The 19,357-nt window shown below is 34.2% G+C and overlaps 1 protein-coding gene across 1 annotated transcript in view; it reads right to left on the bottom strand.

Annotated features, from left to right (window-relative positions):
* Nucleotides 1–572: 572 nt before the first annotated feature.
* LOC106472160 (cubilin-like) overlaps nucleotides 573–19,357 on the bottom strand; it is a 46,705-nt gene continuing 27,920 nt past the window's right edge. The window contains exons 10-21 of the mRNA XM_013932792.2: nucleotides 16,047–16,424; nucleotides 15,151–15,525; nucleotides 14,125–14,256; nucleotides 12,796–13,032; nucleotides 11,498–11,617; nucleotides 9,882–10,169; nucleotides 8,488–8,943; nucleotides 6,811–6,957; nucleotides 5,259–5,507; nucleotides 4,263–4,403; nucleotides 2,110–2,358; nucleotides 573–1,531 (exon numbers count right to left, since the gene is read on the bottom strand). Of these exons, the coding sequence (XP_013788246.1) occupies nucleotides 1,185–1,531; nucleotides 2,110–2,358; nucleotides 4,263–4,403; nucleotides 5,259–5,507; nucleotides 6,811–6,957; nucleotides 8,488–8,943; nucleotides 9,882–10,169; nucleotides 11,498–11,617; nucleotides 12,796–13,032; nucleotides 14,125–14,256; nucleotides 15,151–15,525; nucleotides 16,047–16,424 (3,119 nt within the window). The 3' untranslated portion in view covers nucleotides 573–1,184. The remainder of the gene's footprint in view (nucleotides 1,532–2,109; nucleotides 2,359–4,262; nucleotides 4,404–5,258; nucleotides 5,508–6,810; nucleotides 6,958–8,487; nucleotides 8,944–9,881; nucleotides 10,170–11,497; nucleotides 11,618–12,795; nucleotides 13,033–14,124; nucleotides 14,257–15,150; nucleotides 15,526–16,046; nucleotides 16,425–19,357) is intronic.

Genomic DNA, 19,357 nt, shown 5'->3' with positions numbered 1-19,357 from the left:
CCAATGGTGTTGGAGATCTACATATAATTGATGGCACCCTGACTGCTGACAGATACAATAATATTATTACCCATCATACCATTCCCTCAGGAACGAGATCTGTTAGACAGAAATTCATCTTCCATTAATAAAGTGATCCCTAACATGCAGCAAATACGGTGATATGATACCTGGAAAAAAAAAAAGAAACCGGTGAAACATTCACTCAATGTCCCGGTACAGATATTATTAAGGCTTATAAAAACATTGAGAAGGTTAACTAGCAAATAAACAATTTGGCTCAAATTTGGAAAGTAATACTGGTCATTTGGAATACTTTTTCACAACTACACACTGATAAACATAACAAATTGTGTATTTCTCTCTTTAAATCCAATACAAAATATTAGTCCATTGTCTAACCTATTCACCTTTCTTTAGCATTTCTTCCAATAATGTACTAATGATAAAATGACCACTTGATTTCATTTGGTCCAATCACACATTTCCAATATTCAAGTAATTTGTTTTTCCTGGTAAGAACAATAAATACAGAAATGAACAACTGTGCCATTTTCTTTGTTTATTTTCAGAAATTATTTTTATACATAATAATTTGCAAATAAACGTAATGATTTGGGGTTTATGGAGCTTCAATATTGTGTGTTTACAGTGTAGACGTTCTCCTTCATCCTTGATGCATATATGTACGAAAACAAAATATTCAGTTACCTCAGTAATGTTTTAACTGCATTCAATCGAACGCAAATATACTTGTAAGAAGAGGGTAGGAACCAAGTGGTTAAGTCACTCCTTCTACAGCCCTGACTTCTTGTTCGAAGAACATAAAATTCAAATGAAAAATGTGCTATAAAATATGTACCTTTCTGTCCGAATTTCTAAGAAAGAATTATAGTACCATAGTTTCTTTAGAGGAAGATTAATAAATTCTGAAAAGGGTTAGGAAGAAGGAGGAGGGTTTCGTTCTAACTTTTTTAGACTTAATTCTTCTTCGGTATATATTTGGGGGAAAAAAAGGGACTTGTTAGAAGGAAGGGATATTTATTTATTTTTTGCATTTTTTCAGATCAACCCTTCTTTGGTTTACTAAAATATTCGGGAAAAGCCTAATAATAAGACTTCCTGTGTATTGAATTCGACTTTAAGCAACTATTTCTTATTTGGTTTATCAAGTTTAATTGCTTCTAGACACTGTCAAGACGTAGTAAGTCTATAGTTGGATCAAGAAAAAACGCTTGTGAAGGAAGGCTTCCATTTCGGACGTGAGTGTGAATGTCTTCCCATTCTGTAAATCTTCCTGGTGTACTTGAACGTTTGATGTAATCAACACTGGAGGTGTTGCTATATCTGTTGGTATCAGATAAAGTATGTAGACCACCATCACTCAGTTTCAGAGCTCTAAGAGGACCAAAAATATTACGACACGGAATTTGTCGATATTCGAGATGAAAACCTCGGTCACTGGAGAAATCGTCGCTCTCAAATTTTAACTGGACTTCTGGAAGAGGACCGTCCCTGAAGTCCACTTCACCTAATAATGAGTATCACCAAGGTTGAAATGATAAAGAACTAAACTTTGTTCTGATTCTATACACATAAGTTACAATGTACAACCCTCTCTGTACCGAAATGTTCATTAGTAATTCATGAATATGTCAAATATTTTATTTTGACATTATATTAATAAATATCTAGATCCTGGATATACACTGCTTGTTTTCAAAATACACCAAAATAAATTGAAAATTTAAATACTACTGACTTAATATTCTCACACTGTGAAACTGAGTCGAAGTTTTGTAAGCATGAATTATGTATGTGACTTGAGTCGTGGCACGTGATTTATGCCCAACAGGATATACGGCAAATGTTAGGGTGAGACTGAATTTCATGATTTACAGAAATTATATAAATTTGTGGTTTAATCTGTTGATAGAGCCATAGATATTTACAAAATGTTACGTGGTATGTTTGTAACTGTAAATAAACTACACAGAATCTAGGTAAAAATTGAGATTAGCACCTCAAATATGTCACGTGCAAACGAAGACTAAAATTTGTTAAAAAATAAACAGATTTATATTGAACCACCTATTTTATCAAACTTACGTGTTTGCTTTCTCAATTGTGTGCCACAGAAACGTCTGTTTTCAAGTTTGAAGAAGTCCTTTTGACAACCAGTTGAAAACTCTACTTCGAACTCATGGAAGAAAATTTCCACCCCACAAAATCCTTTAACTGGTTGAATTCGGTAAGAACAACGTACGCCATTCTTGTAAGGTTCAGGAAAACCAGGACTTGTGAAATGTCCTCTTTCTTGTCGCTGACAGTAGGTGCAGAGTGCTGGTGGGGGCGTAGCTAGGTAAAAAGAGTTCAATACTTACAACAATAATAAAAACAAAATATTTGTACATTGTTCTGATTTTTTTAATCTTTTTTCCTGATGATAATTTTCAAATATAGAGTTTAGCATAAGACATACATTTGTAATAACTATATATTATTTTCTTTATATTCATTTCAAATATTTCACGTCACCATCATAGCTGTTGGAATAGTGGGGCCAGGTTCCTCATCTCCAGTAAGTGGGAGTTAGTACGCACCTCGAACCCCAATAAATTCCGATAGATTTAAGATTTTCACAACTTGAATTGAGTTGTTTTGCTCCAAAAGAATAACTCACTATAAACAGATAAATAACCTAAACTTAATATAGTAGTTGGAGATAAAAAAATGGTTGTAAAGATATGATAAAGAGATTCAGATTTAAAAAAACTAAGGTAATGTAAGTTTGTCATTAAACTGCTTATGTTCACATTAATTTATCGTGTATTTATTTTTTTCTGGTTCCCAGTGTACCAAAATATGCTTAGGTTTCCATTCTAATTGTAAAAATTTTCTGGGAGAGCATACCCCTGTTTTTCACTTGTCTTCGGCAGGCGAACTTTAACCAACTTGACTCGATTCATTTCCAACTTCGATCCCACGCTTCCGACACTTATACCATTTTTAACTTCTTTCTCTCATTGAGGGTGTAAGTACTTTTTCATCAAATTATGAGTTCAATGACAAATATTTGTTTGTAAAATTCAAACTAAACAGAAACCTTCTGTTTTTGATATAGTTTTTTAACAGAGGAAAAAAAGAAAGATTTCTAGTATATCTTGAAACCACATTCACGCAAAATAAAATGTCAGCTGACTGCTTTTCAAACTGCAGGTTTTCATTTGAAAATAAAAATATACAAGACAATGTTTGTCCACTTTAAAGTTAAGATAAACTGGCTAAAAAAAAAGGAACAATCTATCTATAAGTACAAATTTAGTTTCTAGTGACAGAAAAGAAATGCAAGTTCTGAGAACAAAATTATCACGAGTTTGTCCTGTAATAATGATATTTTTAAGTATAAAGCTGCAAAATGAGCTATTGAAGTTGTACCCACTGTGGAGATCGAGACCAAAATTTTAGCAATATAAGTTCTCAAGCTTATCGCTGAACCACCAAATGAAGGTAATAATATTAGTTAGAATATTATTATATCAAAGAAAAAGAAGCAAAATTTTGAAATAATTTAGAATACTAATTTTACATAACTATCAAACCTGTGACTTATTTAGAAACTAGCTGGAGTACCCGTCCCATGGACGGTAGTTATGTAAATTCATGATTAATGAAAGGTTATCTTAGGACATGAAAGGTTTCTTCCATTATATGTAATTGTAAAAAAAAAGAAAAAAAAGCGCCCATAAACACTGCAAGACACAAAACGTGAAACCGCAAATTTGCATGTATCTCCGCATGGACCAAATAAACCTTCATGCCAAATGTGGTGAAGATCCATCAACAGGGGGCGAAGTAGTGGTAAAAAAGCAAAAACACCAGTAAAAAACGCAAAATAAAAAACTGAAAATTTGTTTGACCCCCGCTTGGACCTAATTAACCTCCATACCAATTTTGGTGAAGATCCATCTATACCCGTGAAGTAGTTACATGGACAAACAACAGGCAGTAGTATTATATTTATATGGATATGTAAAGTCTATTTCTGTTCTTGTCTATAGATGATTTTTGTTTGTTTTTAAGCACAAATCGACACAACGGACTATCTGTACTGTGCCAATTGTCAATATTAGACCACGAATTTAAGCGTTATAAGCCTGGTATGGCCTGATGATCTGGGCGCTTTACTGGCAATTGTCAAAGTGCAATAATTATATATAACTGAAACGGAAACAACTGTCAAACTAATTTACGTGACCTACCTGGTCGCCATGTTGGTCTTAGTCTGTGAGTCTGACATTGGGTTACTTGTTGAACACGAACTGAAAACCCTGGCCGATTAGTCGCTTTATCAGAGTGAAACAGCAACTGTACAAAATTTTTTTCCTGAAACGGAATAATTTCTGGAGAGAAAAAAAAAGAAAAGCGTATTATATTGTACAAATAAGTTTTCGACATCCCTACATATCTAGTAGCAAGCTTTTCTAACTGACAATATGAAATATGTAAAAGATACCCAAAAATATTCGGTGATCAAAAAAAGTAAAAAATAAGACCATTAAGTTTAACTCTAATATTACTTTTGTACTGCTTATCAAACATTACTTATATATATTTCGTACATCTTGCAGCTTACGTCAGACAACATTATCTTTTAAATTTACTACATTTGTTTCAAGATCAAAATATTGACGTTATTACAGATAATACTGAAAAGTAAAGTATTAATTAAAGTTGAAGTAATATTGAAATACAACATTATACCACTATGTGCTGAACATGAAAAATAAACATTTGGTGGGATTAGTGACCACAGAAAATAAAATGTTGTGTCATGCAAGTTGCTATTTTTTATTTGAACTATATTTTTTATAAATCATTTTCAACTTTCTAACACAGTTCAGTCTATTAATCCTGGAATTACCAATCTGGTCCATATCACATCAGATTTTTAAAAACATCTTTCTAAACTATTTAAGCTCCAAATTCCTCGTATATCCCTGACGTTGTTGGTTATTGAGCCTCTAATAACATATGAGTAACATAAAATGATTTTCAGACAAAAATACCGCCAAAATTACAGTTAATCCCACTAATACTGATGGTGTTTCCTAGGCCTTTTACATAGAAAATGGGTGATTTCACCCAATTTGTTTGGTCAGCTCTTTACACAGGCAACACCATAACCTTTCCCAATATATATAAAACCCTACCGGTAAAGAACGGTGGAACTTTGGTTGTCGATGTTGACAACTTACTGAAAGAATTGCTGGGTATCTGACCGCAAAGTCGTTGATCGTTAATGTCGAGATAATCGTATTCACAGTTTCGGCTTTCTTCAAGATCAAAACTGTGAACTGTTACATCAAGAGCGCAAACTTCAGGTTTGTATTGGTGGATTAGGTAACGGCACGTGACGTCGTTAGGATAGTTCTGGGGATAATTTGGGCTTCTTAAGACGAAATCTTCGGAATAAAATTCTTCATCACATCGTTCACGAAGTCCAGCTGGAAAACATCATGTTCTGGCATTATTTATTTTTATTGCCTTACGTAATTAATCAAAGAAAGTTATTTGACCAAAATACTGACCACATTTTTGTTCCTGACAGCTTTGGATTGGCTTTTGTTAAGCGTAAAACTACGCAATGGGTTATTTATGCTCTATGCTAAGAGTATCGAAGTTTGACATGTTTTGCCTTCGTGTGTTTATTTTTCGAGTAACTTTAAAGCATATACTTATCTTTATGCATTATAACATTATGATGAAACATTAAATAAAAAAATCTAACAGTATTTTAAGAGCCTCTTTCTTCGGTAATCTAGTATGAGCTTCCATTAAGATCGATATCTAAAAACATTTCAACACTCTTCTACATTTTATAGGAAGCTAATGACAAGGCTTTTCGTACAGTACGAGGGTTTGTCCAGGGAATGAGATACAAAATACTATCAACCTTAGTGCGATGTATAGTAATATTTGCTACTTTGAAATTGTTTTTTTTGTTTGTTTTTTTTTTTAATTTCGCGCAAAACTACACGAGGGCTATCTGCGTTAGCCGTTCCTAATTTAGCAGTGTAAGACTAGAAGAAAGGCAGCTAGTCATCACCACCCACCGCCAACTCTTGGGCTACTCTTTTACCAACGAATAGTGGGATTGACCGTCACATTATAACGCTGAAAGGGCGAGCATGTTTGGTGTGACGGGAATTCGAACCCGCTACCCTCCGATTGCGAGTCGAGCGCCCTAACCACCTGGCCATGCCGGGCCCTATTTTGAAATACAAATTTAATTCCGTCATTGTTTCGTGTATACCATTCTCTAACAATAACATATTTCTTTCTATAACTTCTGTTTAACTCAGTCGTTGTTTCGTGTATACCATTCTCTAACAATAACATATTTCTTTCTATAACTTCTGCTTAACTCAGTCGTTGTTTCGTGTATACCATTCTCTAACGATAACATATTTCTTTCTATAACTTCTGCTTAACTCAGTCGTTGTTTCGTGTATATCATCCCCTAACGATAACTTACTGTTCTCCGTAACCTGCTATCCATTTTATCCGCAGTATCACATAAAAAATCTTCCTTACTTTGCCAATTCATATAAGATACTTTTAAATGTCTATTTTAATGCGTTTAAAGTCATTGTTTTCTCACACTTTATATGTAAAATATTTCAAGTATTCTTCGCATCTCATGCTGAATGTGTTTACAAAAAATAACCCAATATGTTGAATTGGGTTTATACGTATTTTATAGCGAATCAAATAACATGCGATATTTCTTATGTTACCCATACTTACGAAGTTCAAATGGTGGGCGTGAACTTGGGCCAGCAGAATGTCCTGGGCAAACTACTTGCCGTCCCTTGATTATAAAGCCTTGTCCTCGAACTCTTTCATCAGATCGAAAGTAAATGTGCTTCTCAGATGATGATAACTTATAGTTACCTTCATAGAAATATTCATTACGTTAATATTTGTATAGAAGTACTGTTATAGACATTTTCAGAACCGCTAGCGCTAACAAGTAGGGTTAGTTTTCTTTAGAAATCTCGATACCTTTCAGTAATTTGCGTCTGTTTTCATCTTATACCATTGTAGAAACGTTTACAACCTGTCATTTGATATTAACAATAATCCGAACATACGATACAAGATTATTTTTTCCAGTAAAAAATAACTTAGAAAGTCAATAACAAAATCTAAATATAATTCTAGATAATTAAAATAAAGAGTAAATTTGTCATTTACAACAATGAGTGGTTCTTAAGAAGAGAAATAATTCAAAACCAGTTCGTGTTTGGTTCATCTCAAAGGTTCTGATGTTATTTTGTATTAATCATGTATCTGATGAAAAGTGTCATGTTTTCATAAACAGATATATGAACGCACGACTAGGTTGAATTTTTCTCTTTCGATAGATAGAGGGACGTGGCTGTACTGATTAACCCCCCGCTAACTTCATTTGACCCAATACCACATTAAGTCACATGTTAATTGGAAAACGAACGTTTGAAATCTCGATGGCTCAGATTCTTGCATTCTGCACCAACCACATTACATAAAACAGACTTAAATCCACGTCTGCACCAATCACATTACATTTAACATACTTAAGTCCAGTGAATATGGTGAATCGAAGCACAAAGGTGGAGAAGAGATGGGTACTTTTGTTAATGTTTAAAGTTTTAGAAAAGGAATGAATTTACAAATAATGATAAAAAGGAACATACTTTACTATGTTGGTTAATTTCTTCTCTAAATGTGTTCAAAGATTTATTTTATTAATAACGTTTCTTACAAATACAAAGCCGGTAGTTATTTTTAAACTCCCAATGATTGCATAAGGCAATAAGAAGAGGATATTTCTCCAAATATTTCCCTCCCCCATGGTTTTTAAAATAATGAGAGTTACTTTACCCATGAAGTTACGAATATGCGGCTAAACATATGCTGGACGCAAGGAGGTCAACAGTTCGACCGAGGTTGTGTTTTTCAACTGTAAAATATTGTGGTGAGTATTATGGAACGTATAGTTGTGAGATTTAAACGTGTCTGAATCACTGAATCTTACATGGACACATTACAAGAACCACGATAAAGCTTTTATGGCCAGCAGGAAAGTATTGTGTTCCAGTAGAATAATGCATCCTGCCATAAAGCACGTGCGACTAATATGCCTAGTTTTAAGTCAACATTATAAACACCTTTGAATGCCCTTTTAGAGCCCAAGTCTTAACCTCATACAACATCTTTAGGACCATTTGAAGGTTGACTATAAATAAGTTAAACAATAGCCTCCCATCATTAACCGAATGGCCGAGAGAGATTGTTTCAGACTCCTGTAGCAGTTATGGAAACTAAGGGCAGTATCATACCATATTAGAACACTGATTGCTATTCCCTCCCCCCCCTAAATGACCACATGTACGATGGATTTTGAGAACGAACAGTCAAATATAAAAAAAAGGTACTTACGTGTAGTATTTCGTGGTAAGTGTCCGCAAAGTTTCTCATTGTCAACAGACAAATAATCAAACTGACAGTTTGTACTGGGTTCCAAGTCGAACCGAACCAAAACGAGTTCTAATCGACACACACTTTCATTGAAACGCTTGATGCTGTAGCGACAGTTTAAGCCGTTCGGGTAAAGATCGGGATAATTAACGCTATACAATTCAAAAAAGGGACGAGTAACAACTTTGTTACAGTTTATTGTTGAAATGGGTGGAGTAATAGGTTGGGGAAGTGTGGGTGCTATTGTAGGTAACGGTTGGATATGGGTCTGAGAGGTTGAAAGATGAGGGTCCGACTGCTCTGGAGAACTTCGATGACAGTCTACCTGCTGAACGTGTATTTTAAATCCTGGTCTGGTGTTAGCTGGATCAGAGTGAAAGCGTATCACAAATTCAAAGTTCTGAAAGTCGTATTCTCCTGAAAGAAAAAAGCGTTTAGAAAAATGCAAAATACTAAACAAATTAATCAAAAACTTCACAAAGAGATTTGGTTATTGGTCCAATTCAAAAACCTCTGGAAAAAGAAAATTTCGAGAAAAACTACATTATTGTTTGTTTGGTTTAGAGCAAAGCCACAGGAAATCGAACCCCAGATTTTAGAGTTGTAAGTCCGTAAACTTACTTCTGTCCCACCGAGGGACGAATACATTCTAACAAGAACAAATTTTCTAAAACAAAATAATTAATTTGTCTTACGCAGTGATAATTTATTTGGAAAACAATAAATTAATCGTATAATAAATTACACAGTGGTTGGACTTGAATAAATTTGAATAGTTTTAATAGTTTAGATTAGATAGAACATAAATATATTTGTGATCAGTGTAAGTTTATAATATGCTAATAATACAAAAATGTGAATAGTTTATTCAATCTCTTGTTTGTTTGTAATTAAGCACAAAGCTACACTATGGGCTATCTGTGCTCTGCCCATCACGGGAATAGCAACCCGGATTCTAGCGTTGTAAGTCCGCAGACATATCACTGTGCCACTGGGTGGCTATTCAATCTCTCTATTTAATTTTTTTCGTTCCCCGATGGGATAGCGGGTATGTCTAAGGATTTACAACTCTAAAATCCGGGTTTGATCCCCGTGGTGGACACAGCAGATAGCCTAATATGGCCTTGCTTTAAAAGAAACAAATTTTCTTTTTAATATAGTGTAAAACAATGTTTTAACATCATCCTGTAAATATTGTAAATTCCATAAACTTGCACACATTGTTTAAGCACAATTTCAAACTGATTAAGAAGACGAAAATTACAAATAATTATCAAATCTAAACTTGTGGAAGCTTGGTGTTATTAAAGTTAAGCAGAGTGACGTAACACGAAAGGCAGTTATACAGAACTCACTGACAGAATTTCTTGGCAGAATCCCACATAATGGTTCATCCTCTATCTTGAGGTAGTCATACTGACAGCCGTTGCTTGTCTCAACATCAAATGATTCGAATGTCATCCGAAGTTTACATATCTGATTGTTTATCCGGAGGATAGTGTAGAGGCAGTCAAGATTGTTTCCGTAATGATTGGAATAATTCGGGCTTGTAAGTTCAAAGCTCGAAGAGGTATACAAGCGTTCACAGGAGTTTCCCGGGTCAAGCGTAACAAGTGGTGTTATAGGGGGCCGAGTGGTAAAAGCTAAAACAGATGATGTTGGTTTATAGTTCCTAGGTCTTATCAAATAAAAAAACCGAATTATAGCAAGAAATATACACATGAAAAACTTCACCAATCCTTAGGCTGTAGTTAGTTAATTACATACCTAACTACTATCGCAAATGTACGCATTACTTGGGATCACTGAAATAACTAATATCACAACTGTAAGTATGAGATCAGGTAAGTCGGGATCACTAGAATGACTACTAGAGCAACTGTAAGTATAACTCGAGATTACTAGAATAAACTAACATGTCAAATTGAATAGATATTAGACGTAATGAATACAAACATATTTATAATCATTCGAACACGTGTAACAAGTTTAACCTATCAGAAACATTCAAAGTTATAAACCATAAAAATTATCCCGCTATTAGAAAAATGAACGAAGCTATTCTAATAATATCTCTTAAGCCTACCATTAATAACCACATAGACACACCCCTATATCTTTACAAAATGGATCTGACTTAAATGTCTGACGTCAATATATGGGAGCAATAACCTAATTGCTGGCTAAACAAACCCTCCCTAATTTACCATTTTTAGGTTTGAATTATTTTTTTGGTGTTTGTAACATTTGATAATGTTGAATATTTCGGAGTAACATTTTGTGTAGTCTTTCATGTTTTTCTTTTCAGTATAAACTCCATATTATACGACATTTGAAATCGTACTCATACTATTACATCTGCTCTGAAGGGAGTCACTTTTACATTTTGTTTCCAAATATTTGACTTGTTAACAAAGTGGATACAAAATGTAATATTAAGAGTCACCTTGTAATTTGTTTTCCGTTAATTATGTATTTGTAAATTATACTTTTGTTTGCCAAATATTCTGTCTGCACCTGTACATGATATAATCTCGTCGAAACGTTGTACATTTGTAATCAAGTTTCTTTTACTACCCATTCAAGCCATCTCCAGACTTTTAATATTCTATTTGTTAACAAAGTAGGTACAAAATGTAATATTAAGAGTCATCTTGTAATTTGTTTCCCGTTAATCATGTATTTGTATAAAGTTTTTTCATCTTGTAAAACAATAAATCGAATTCTTTAAAGTAGAATCTTCTTTACTAACGGTTAAAATAAGATTTTCGACCACTGGGTCCCAGCTTCAAGCGTTACTGGCTTTTCAATAAGACGAGCGTTACCAGAATAATATATGTCAAGGATAAGTAATATTGATTATTATATGATTATTCGACGGTATTAAAACATAGAAAAAATATTAATCCAATCATTATCAAAAATAATTTCAGAAAAGAAAAAAAAACTTTTTATCGCAGATCAAACTCACGTTGGTCGGTGGAACAAAGAACCTGGCGGAAAGAAGCTTTAAATCCACGATCTGTGAATCGCTGGTCCGTAACAAATTGTACAAACGCTTCACGCTGCTCAGCGTTAATTCTTAATGTACCTAAAAAAAAATATATGAAGCACTGTCACGAGAAAAAAAAAATTATTTTATGAGCACTTGATTGGCCCACCTTGTGCTAACTCTCCAATAAAATAATATGTTCACTATCATAGTATGTTGTAGAAAAAAGTTATTAATAATGGTATAAAAATCCAACAAGAACGATTGATGTTAAAAAAAAAAAGAGAGAAGGGACAGATTGGTGTAAAGATATACATAAAGATACACAAGTTAAGTTACACACACTTAGAGAACGTAACAATAATAACATTACTGTGTGTGTCCCCGAATAATTGTTAGAGAACATAACAATAATAACACTACTGTGTGTGTCCCTGAATCATTGTTAGAGAACATAACAATAATAACACTACTGTGTGTGTCCCTGAATCATTGTTAGAGAACTTAACAATAATAACACTACTGTGTGTATCCCCGAATCATTGTTAGAGAACTTAACAATAATAACACTACTGTGTGTATCCCCGAATCATTGTCAGAGAACTTAACAATAATAACACTACTGTGCATGTCCCCGAATCGTTGTTAGAGAACATAACAATAATAACACTAATGTATGCGTTCTACCAGAATAATTGGCAGGAAATATTTTTACAAAAATGTCATTAATATTATGATGTATTTGAAAATATAATGAAAATGCTTTGTTTGCTTTAGATTTTCGTTCAAAGCAACACAAGGGTTATCTACACGTAGCCGTTCCTAATTTTGAAATGAAGAAATACAGGGAAGGCAACTAGCTATCAACACCCACCGTCAACACTTTGAATACTCATGTCTGTTTCACATAACAGTGGCATTTAATCATTATCAATAAGGTGTGTGAATGGCCCTACAGTGCAGAGCACGATTTTGCGGGAGCGAAACATGAACCATTCTCTCGGTCGCTAATCACTAAACCACTTTTAAACCAATCTAAATGCACGTGTTATTTGAGTTGTCATTTCTATAACAACACTCACCTGTAACCTCTTATAAAAATGTTGATGCTTTGTTGTGCCATCAAATGAATGGCTTCGTTTGCAATAACACAAAACGTATTTTATATTCAGCAATATTTAATCACTGTGTGGGAAAATATACTCATTAATAATGTGTATGATGTTTTCAGTATTTATATATGCAAATTTCGAGAACTAACTAATAATAAAACATACGGGTGTCTCCTTTTAGTTGTTTTCCGCAATAACGAACACCGTTTATTTCGAGATAATCCTGTACACAACGACCTCTGGAAGGCTCGAGTTGAAAGTCAGAGAAACTGAGTACCACATTGCAGTACCCTGGCTGCGGCTTGAAGCGATACGTACAAACAAGGTTGTCATGGTAATTTCCAGGATATCCTTTACTCTGTATGACACCGTTAAGAGCATCATATGTCTCATCACAAGACTCTGGAACAGAAAAATAAAACAATTATACCCTTAAAATTGTTTAATATGTTTGTACCAAATACTAGATTGGAAACAGAATCTTGAAAATGATGGTTAGCGTTTTAGTATTGATATTTTAAGAAAACACGTCGAAAATGAATATATTTACCGAACTTAAAAAGTCGTATGTTTTGTAATATATCATTTTTACCGCTCATTGCTCATTCGTTTTTTAGCTAACACAAAAGGTCTAATATCTACGTAACATTACGCATGTAATAATATCGTGTTTCAAGAGTGTTTAATGTAACTTTATTTTGTGTTTCTCTTTCGGGGAGTATCTTGCTTTCTTCCCTTCACACTTCATTGGAAAACGTGTGAATGAACACAGATGTACAAACACAGTCATATAGAAAACTGTCAGTCCCCATAACATCTAGTCACACCTACAGACCAATCAGAGAGAGGTGTCAGCCCTTATAGCTTCTAGTCACACCTATAGACCAATCAGAGAGAGTTGTCAGCCCTTATAGCTTCTAGTCACACCTACAGACCAATCAGAGAGAGTTGTCAGCCCTTATAGCATCTAGTCACACCTATAGACCAATCAGAGAGAGTTGTCAGCCCTTATAGCTTCTAGTCACACCTATAGACCAATCAGAGAGAGTTGTCAGCCCTTATAGCTTCTAGTCACACCTACAGACCAATCAGAGAGAGGTGTCAGCCCTTATAGCTTCTAGTCACACCTATAGACCAATCAGAGAGTTGTCAGCCCTTATAGCTTCTAGTCACACCTATAGACCAATCAGAGATAGTTGTCAGTCCTTATAGCTTCTAGTCACACCTATAGACCAATCAGAGAGAGTTGTCAGCCCTTATAGCATCTAGTCACACCTATAGACCAATCAGAGATAGTTGTCAGCCCTTATAGCTTCTAGTCACACCTATAGACCAATCAGAGATAGTTGTCAGCCCTTATAGCTTCTAGTCACACCTATAGACCAATCAGAGAGAGTTGTCAGCCCTTATAGCTTCTAGAAGAACAAGGAATATCCAAATCACTTGATCCTTCAGAAGTAAAGCAAGTAAAGTATGGAGTAATTTTTAACTTACCACTATCTTCTGGGGGAAAGAGTTTAGAAGAACAGGGAATCTGTTTAGCTCTGATATGAAAACCGGGTCGTGAGGTGGCTGAATCTGAGTGGAATTCAATTACGATCTCTGACGTTTTGAAATCCAAGGTTCCTGAGGAAATATATATATGTACACACAAATATATATACAATTTACAAATTCTTATTAAGTTATACTTTAAGCAAGAGAAATAAGTAAACAAGTATATTTCATTATCTTAAACCACCATGAACTCGGGCAAATTATAATACTTTTTGCTAATTTAAAATTTCAGTTGTATTACTTTATAGTGTCGATGTACATATAACCAAGAGCTTATAAACAAATATTCACTATCAAGAGTATTAAATACATAGTTAAACATATTATACATGTCTTTACGCAGTAATTTTTGACTTTAAATAAAGCAAATGCAATACATTTAAAAATTACAAAGTTAGAAAAATTGTTGGTTAGTTATTTTAGAATTGAACCGCATTGGGTTATCTGCTGTGTCTATCGCCGAGAATCAAACCCCGGATTTTAGCGTTGTAAGTCCTTAAGCTTACCGCTGCCCCACCGGGGACTCAAGCAAAGAGAGAAACGTATTTAGTCTTCTATCAAAATTCCTCCTGAAATCCTGCAGGTGAAAATTTACTGTTTTTTTTTTTTATCCATTTCACACCCATTTACTTCATAGATCAATGTCCTGCTAGCTCCAAAGCTGTCGGACAAACAAACTCACAAACGTGTAAGGTGAATCAATTGAAATAACTATTTTACGACCAGAAACTCTAGAAAAAAATATGTAAAATTACAAAACTTACATTCTACATTGATTTCACACCCATTTAATTTAATTTTCTTTATAGAAACATTCTAATCTACTTCATAGATCAATTCATGAGCGATTTATTCTTATCATACAACAATTTATCTTACTGGAACCTAACGAATGGTGTATCTTTTAATGACCAGCGCACTTACTACAAACAAATACATATAATGAAAGCAAGAAAAGGTTACTTTTTTCTCCGACAGGCAGCAGCCCACACAACGTTTCCCCATTCACAGAGACGTAGTCGTACTGACAATTTTCGTTAACCTCGACATCAAAACTCAGAAAGGTCAGCTCCAATTTGCAGCTATCTCTCTGCCGATGAACGATATAGCGACAGTCCAAATTGTTAGGATATTCTCGTGGATATTCCTCACTTCTGATATCGAATTCCGTCTCTGTATATCTCCTGTGACAAGGGCTTGACGAAGGCGTAGCTGAGGTCGGAAATGAATCTTCTAAACATTCTTCTTGGGTGACTTTTATTTGAAACCCAGGACGAGAGCTAGCCGAGTCAGTCCGAAAACGGATCACTTTTTCAAACGACTGGAAATCATAGTTTTCTACATACATAAATAAATATTTCAATCTAAACAAAAACCGTTGATTATTTCTCTGTTTCATCGTGTAGAAATATTTTATACAACCGTCCATAAAAAGTGGATAGTTAATTTGTGAAAGAATTTATTGGAAGGAAATTTAAAAACTGTTTCTAAAGATGTACTTTTAATAAATCGTTTTTGCTTTCGACATAAGCAAGAAATACAAATATTTGTTACTCTTAATTTTGGTTTTATTTACTCTTTAAACAGAACACTTTCGGGGACCATGCGGAAGTACATCAGTAATATATTGAGCATCATGGTGAGAGATACTGTTACAGATTGATACTCTCAGTGTATTCAGTTTAAAAAGTTAATAAACTTAAATTTAACGAAACCCGTCAATACTACTCCTGGAAACACAATAAGATTCTATAATTCCTTTGATAGAATCATCCTATCTAACGTAGTCCTTGAAATGTAAATAATTACTCAATATCTCAGCCTTTCTAGTGTTTATTGATTTTTCAGAAGATACTTACTAGAGGTTTCTGGTGGTAAGGTTCCACAAAGCTTCTGGCCGTCCACGTCCACGTAGTCATACTCGCAATTTGTACTCGATTCGATATCAAAGTGCAGGAACTGTAGTTTGAGAGTACAGATATTAGCACTGTGACGTCGGACAGTGTAAATGCAATCCAAGTTGTTATCGTAATTTGAGGGATAATTTGCGCTTTTCAGATAGAATTCTTTCCGGGTGTAAACGTTGCTACAAAAACTTCTGTCGGACACGAACGGCATTCCAGTTGTGTATAAATTACATTCTTCCTGTACAACCCGAATGACGTAACCTCGGTCAGTATGGCGATCATCAGAATGAAAGGATAAAACCTTTGCAGTCTCGTTGAACTCAATTATTCCTGGAAGCGAAATAACTTTAACTAAATTAGTAGAAAATATGTTGAAAGAAAACGCTAAGCATAACAAACGCTATATTATAGCGAAAAACTTGCTAAAATTTAAACTAGATAAGATAAAAAGAACTATATAAATTCTTCCACTTACAACATTGTAAATAGTTATAAACCAGCTGAAGTAAACTCATTAATGCTCATAAAATGTATCATGAAAGTAAAAATATCGATTTAATTTTAAACCTAAATCATTTCCGAGTTAAGTTACTTTCTGTTATATCACCAATATTTTTATAATAAAAAACAAATCTCTTTAATCAACGGAGACTAAATTAAGAAAGAAACAAATATTTTTCCAATTTTGTTGTCTATTGCATTTCATTTTATACTTTAAATACATAGACTACCAACAATATTACGTTATACTTTTGTTGCTAAGCAACATGAAATAAACACTATTGTTGGAACGTTGTATAAATAAGAACAATAACGACACGTTTCTTAACCTTATACACGTTGTGAGTCAATGTTTTCTTTTTTAATGTTACAAAAACTTTATTTCTTTACATTTTGTCAATTTTGAGCAATAATGACGGTGAAAGGGATGCTTAGTTTGAATCATTTTAGTAAATTAAATGGACAAAAATATAAATATAACAAAGTGAAAGAATTGTGTAAAATATACAGAAATATACTTAATTTTTACAAGTCATGATAAATATCATACTTTAAGAGGTAAAGGGGCTTAAATGTCGCGATTAAACAACAACAGGATGATTGTAAACAACCTACAAGGAAATGTGTTAATAAATATGGCCATATTACAAAGGGTTAATCGTATTTAGATTAATAACTTGGCCTATTTGGTGAGGCTATAAGAAACCCTTGTATTTATATGGATGACATGGCCAAAATTTAATATGCCAATTTTCTAGACAACAATTAATTTATTTTCCTACATAAATCACAAAAAAAAAAGGCTCGAGTTCAGAAAGAAAAAAAACAGCCTATTTCATCGGCTGACATTTAGTAATTTATTAGATAATTCAGACTTGGAATCAAAAAAATCTCACGGGCTCACGGTAGTACATGTTACTCCCGGTGCGCCACCTCTCCGTTTTGATAAGCTTTTTTTTAATTTTGAACTATTTGGAAGTTAGTATTTTATAATTTATTTGTAGTCTTTCGAGGCTTAGGGTAAACACACAGCATACATAAACTAGACTTAGGTGACAACATTTGTATAGTAAAACGTAGAAGAAGAAAAAATTGAATACTCTGTATGAAAAAAAGTTACAAAGTAGTAAGTTTTCAGCTTCCAATGATAATATCTCACCAAAGGGTATATATTACAATGTGTACTATTTGGTCGTCAAGAAATTAATGTCGCGTTTTGGAACACTTTCCTTAACCACCCCTCAAAAAAACGTACATCACGTATAATAGATAAACGAACCGCCTAAACGTCACATTAGTGTAGCCTATATAATGTGTTAAAACTTAGTATACTCTTATAGTGATGACACACGACGAGACACACATTCGGCATGTAATGCTGTTTGAATACAAGAAGGGAAACAACGCCTCTGTAGCCACAAATAATATCAAAGAAGTTTATGGAAATATTTTGATCGTTCGTAAGTGTCAATGATGGTTCAGCAAATTTCATTCAGGTGACTTTAGCCTTAAAAACTGTGATGGTAGGGGCCGACATGTTGGAATTGATATTGATGCTCTGAAGACCCTTGTTGAGTCTAACCCAAGGCAACACACTTATGAAATGACCCTGAAATTGTATGTTTCTCATGAAACAATACGTAAATATCTAAAGAATATAGGAAAACTCCTTAAAGAAGGTGTTTGGGTGCCTCACGAACTGTCCAATGGTCATCGTTTCCAACGTGTGAACGTTGCTTCGTCTCTTCTGGCGCGGGAACCATTTTTGGACAGAATTGTCACCGGTGATGAAAAATGGATTCTCTATGCGAATATTAAACGCCAAAAACAATGGCTCAGTCCTAGACAAAAACCACTTACGACCCCAAAACCTGGACTCCATCCGCAGAAAGTGATGCTTTGCATTTGGTGGGACATCACAGGGGTAATTCATTTCGAACTCCTCAGTCCACATCGAACTGTCAGTGCAGAGATCTATAGTCAGTAACTGGAACATTTATATCAAGTCCTTCATCAGAAACGCCCTTCACTCGGAAGGGTGTTCTTCTCCACGACAATGTACGTCCACATGTGGTATGTTTGACGCAACACAAGATTATGGAGTTTGGTTGGGAAGTTCTCCCCCACCCATCATATTCTCCAGATATGACACCATCAGATTACCATCTTTTTCGTTCGCTGCAACACTGTCTTTTTTTTTGCTTCAAAGCCAAGTGATTTCTTTACTCAGGGCATTAGAAACCTGAATGTAGACCGGAAAAGCATCATCGATATGAATGGAGACTATTTCATTTAATAAATGTTTTTTCTATATATAAGTTGTTTGGGTTTTTTTCATCTGAAAAAAGAAAGCGACGTTAATTTTTTGACGACCTAATATAAACAAGCCACAAACACCGAAAGAGTTTTGAACAAGTTAAAGTTCGAACCCGCGACCCAAAGATTGATAGTTGAGCGCCTTAACTACCAGACCATGCGAGGCTCCAGTTAGGCAATGTTTATTCGAAATTTGTATTATAAAATTCACACAAATAACTGTACTGAAAGAATCGAAGTAGTATGTATTACTTTTCACAAAAATAATACATTTCCTCTATTTTATATGTGAAAAAAGTTGTATACCACTAACCATGAAAATATTTATAAAGTCAACCTACGTCAACTCATAATCAACTCGCTCATCGTAAACCCTCGATAAGATATCAAGGAAGTTCCAGACTAGAAAGAAGACTTTTTATTGTTTGTAAGTTTGTGAAACTTTT

The sequence above is a fragment of the Limulus polyphemus genome, unplaced genomic scaffold, assembly GCF_000517525.1.
Source record: "Limulus polyphemus unplaced genomic scaffold, Limulus_polyphemus-2.1.2 Scaffold118, whole genome shotgun sequence".
Taxonomy (NCBI): domain Eukaryota; kingdom Metazoa; phylum Arthropoda; class Merostomata; order Xiphosura; family Limulidae; genus Limulus; species Limulus polyphemus.
Note: the sequence above shows the minus strand (reverse complement) of the source record. Positions and strands in the feature narration are given on the sequence as shown.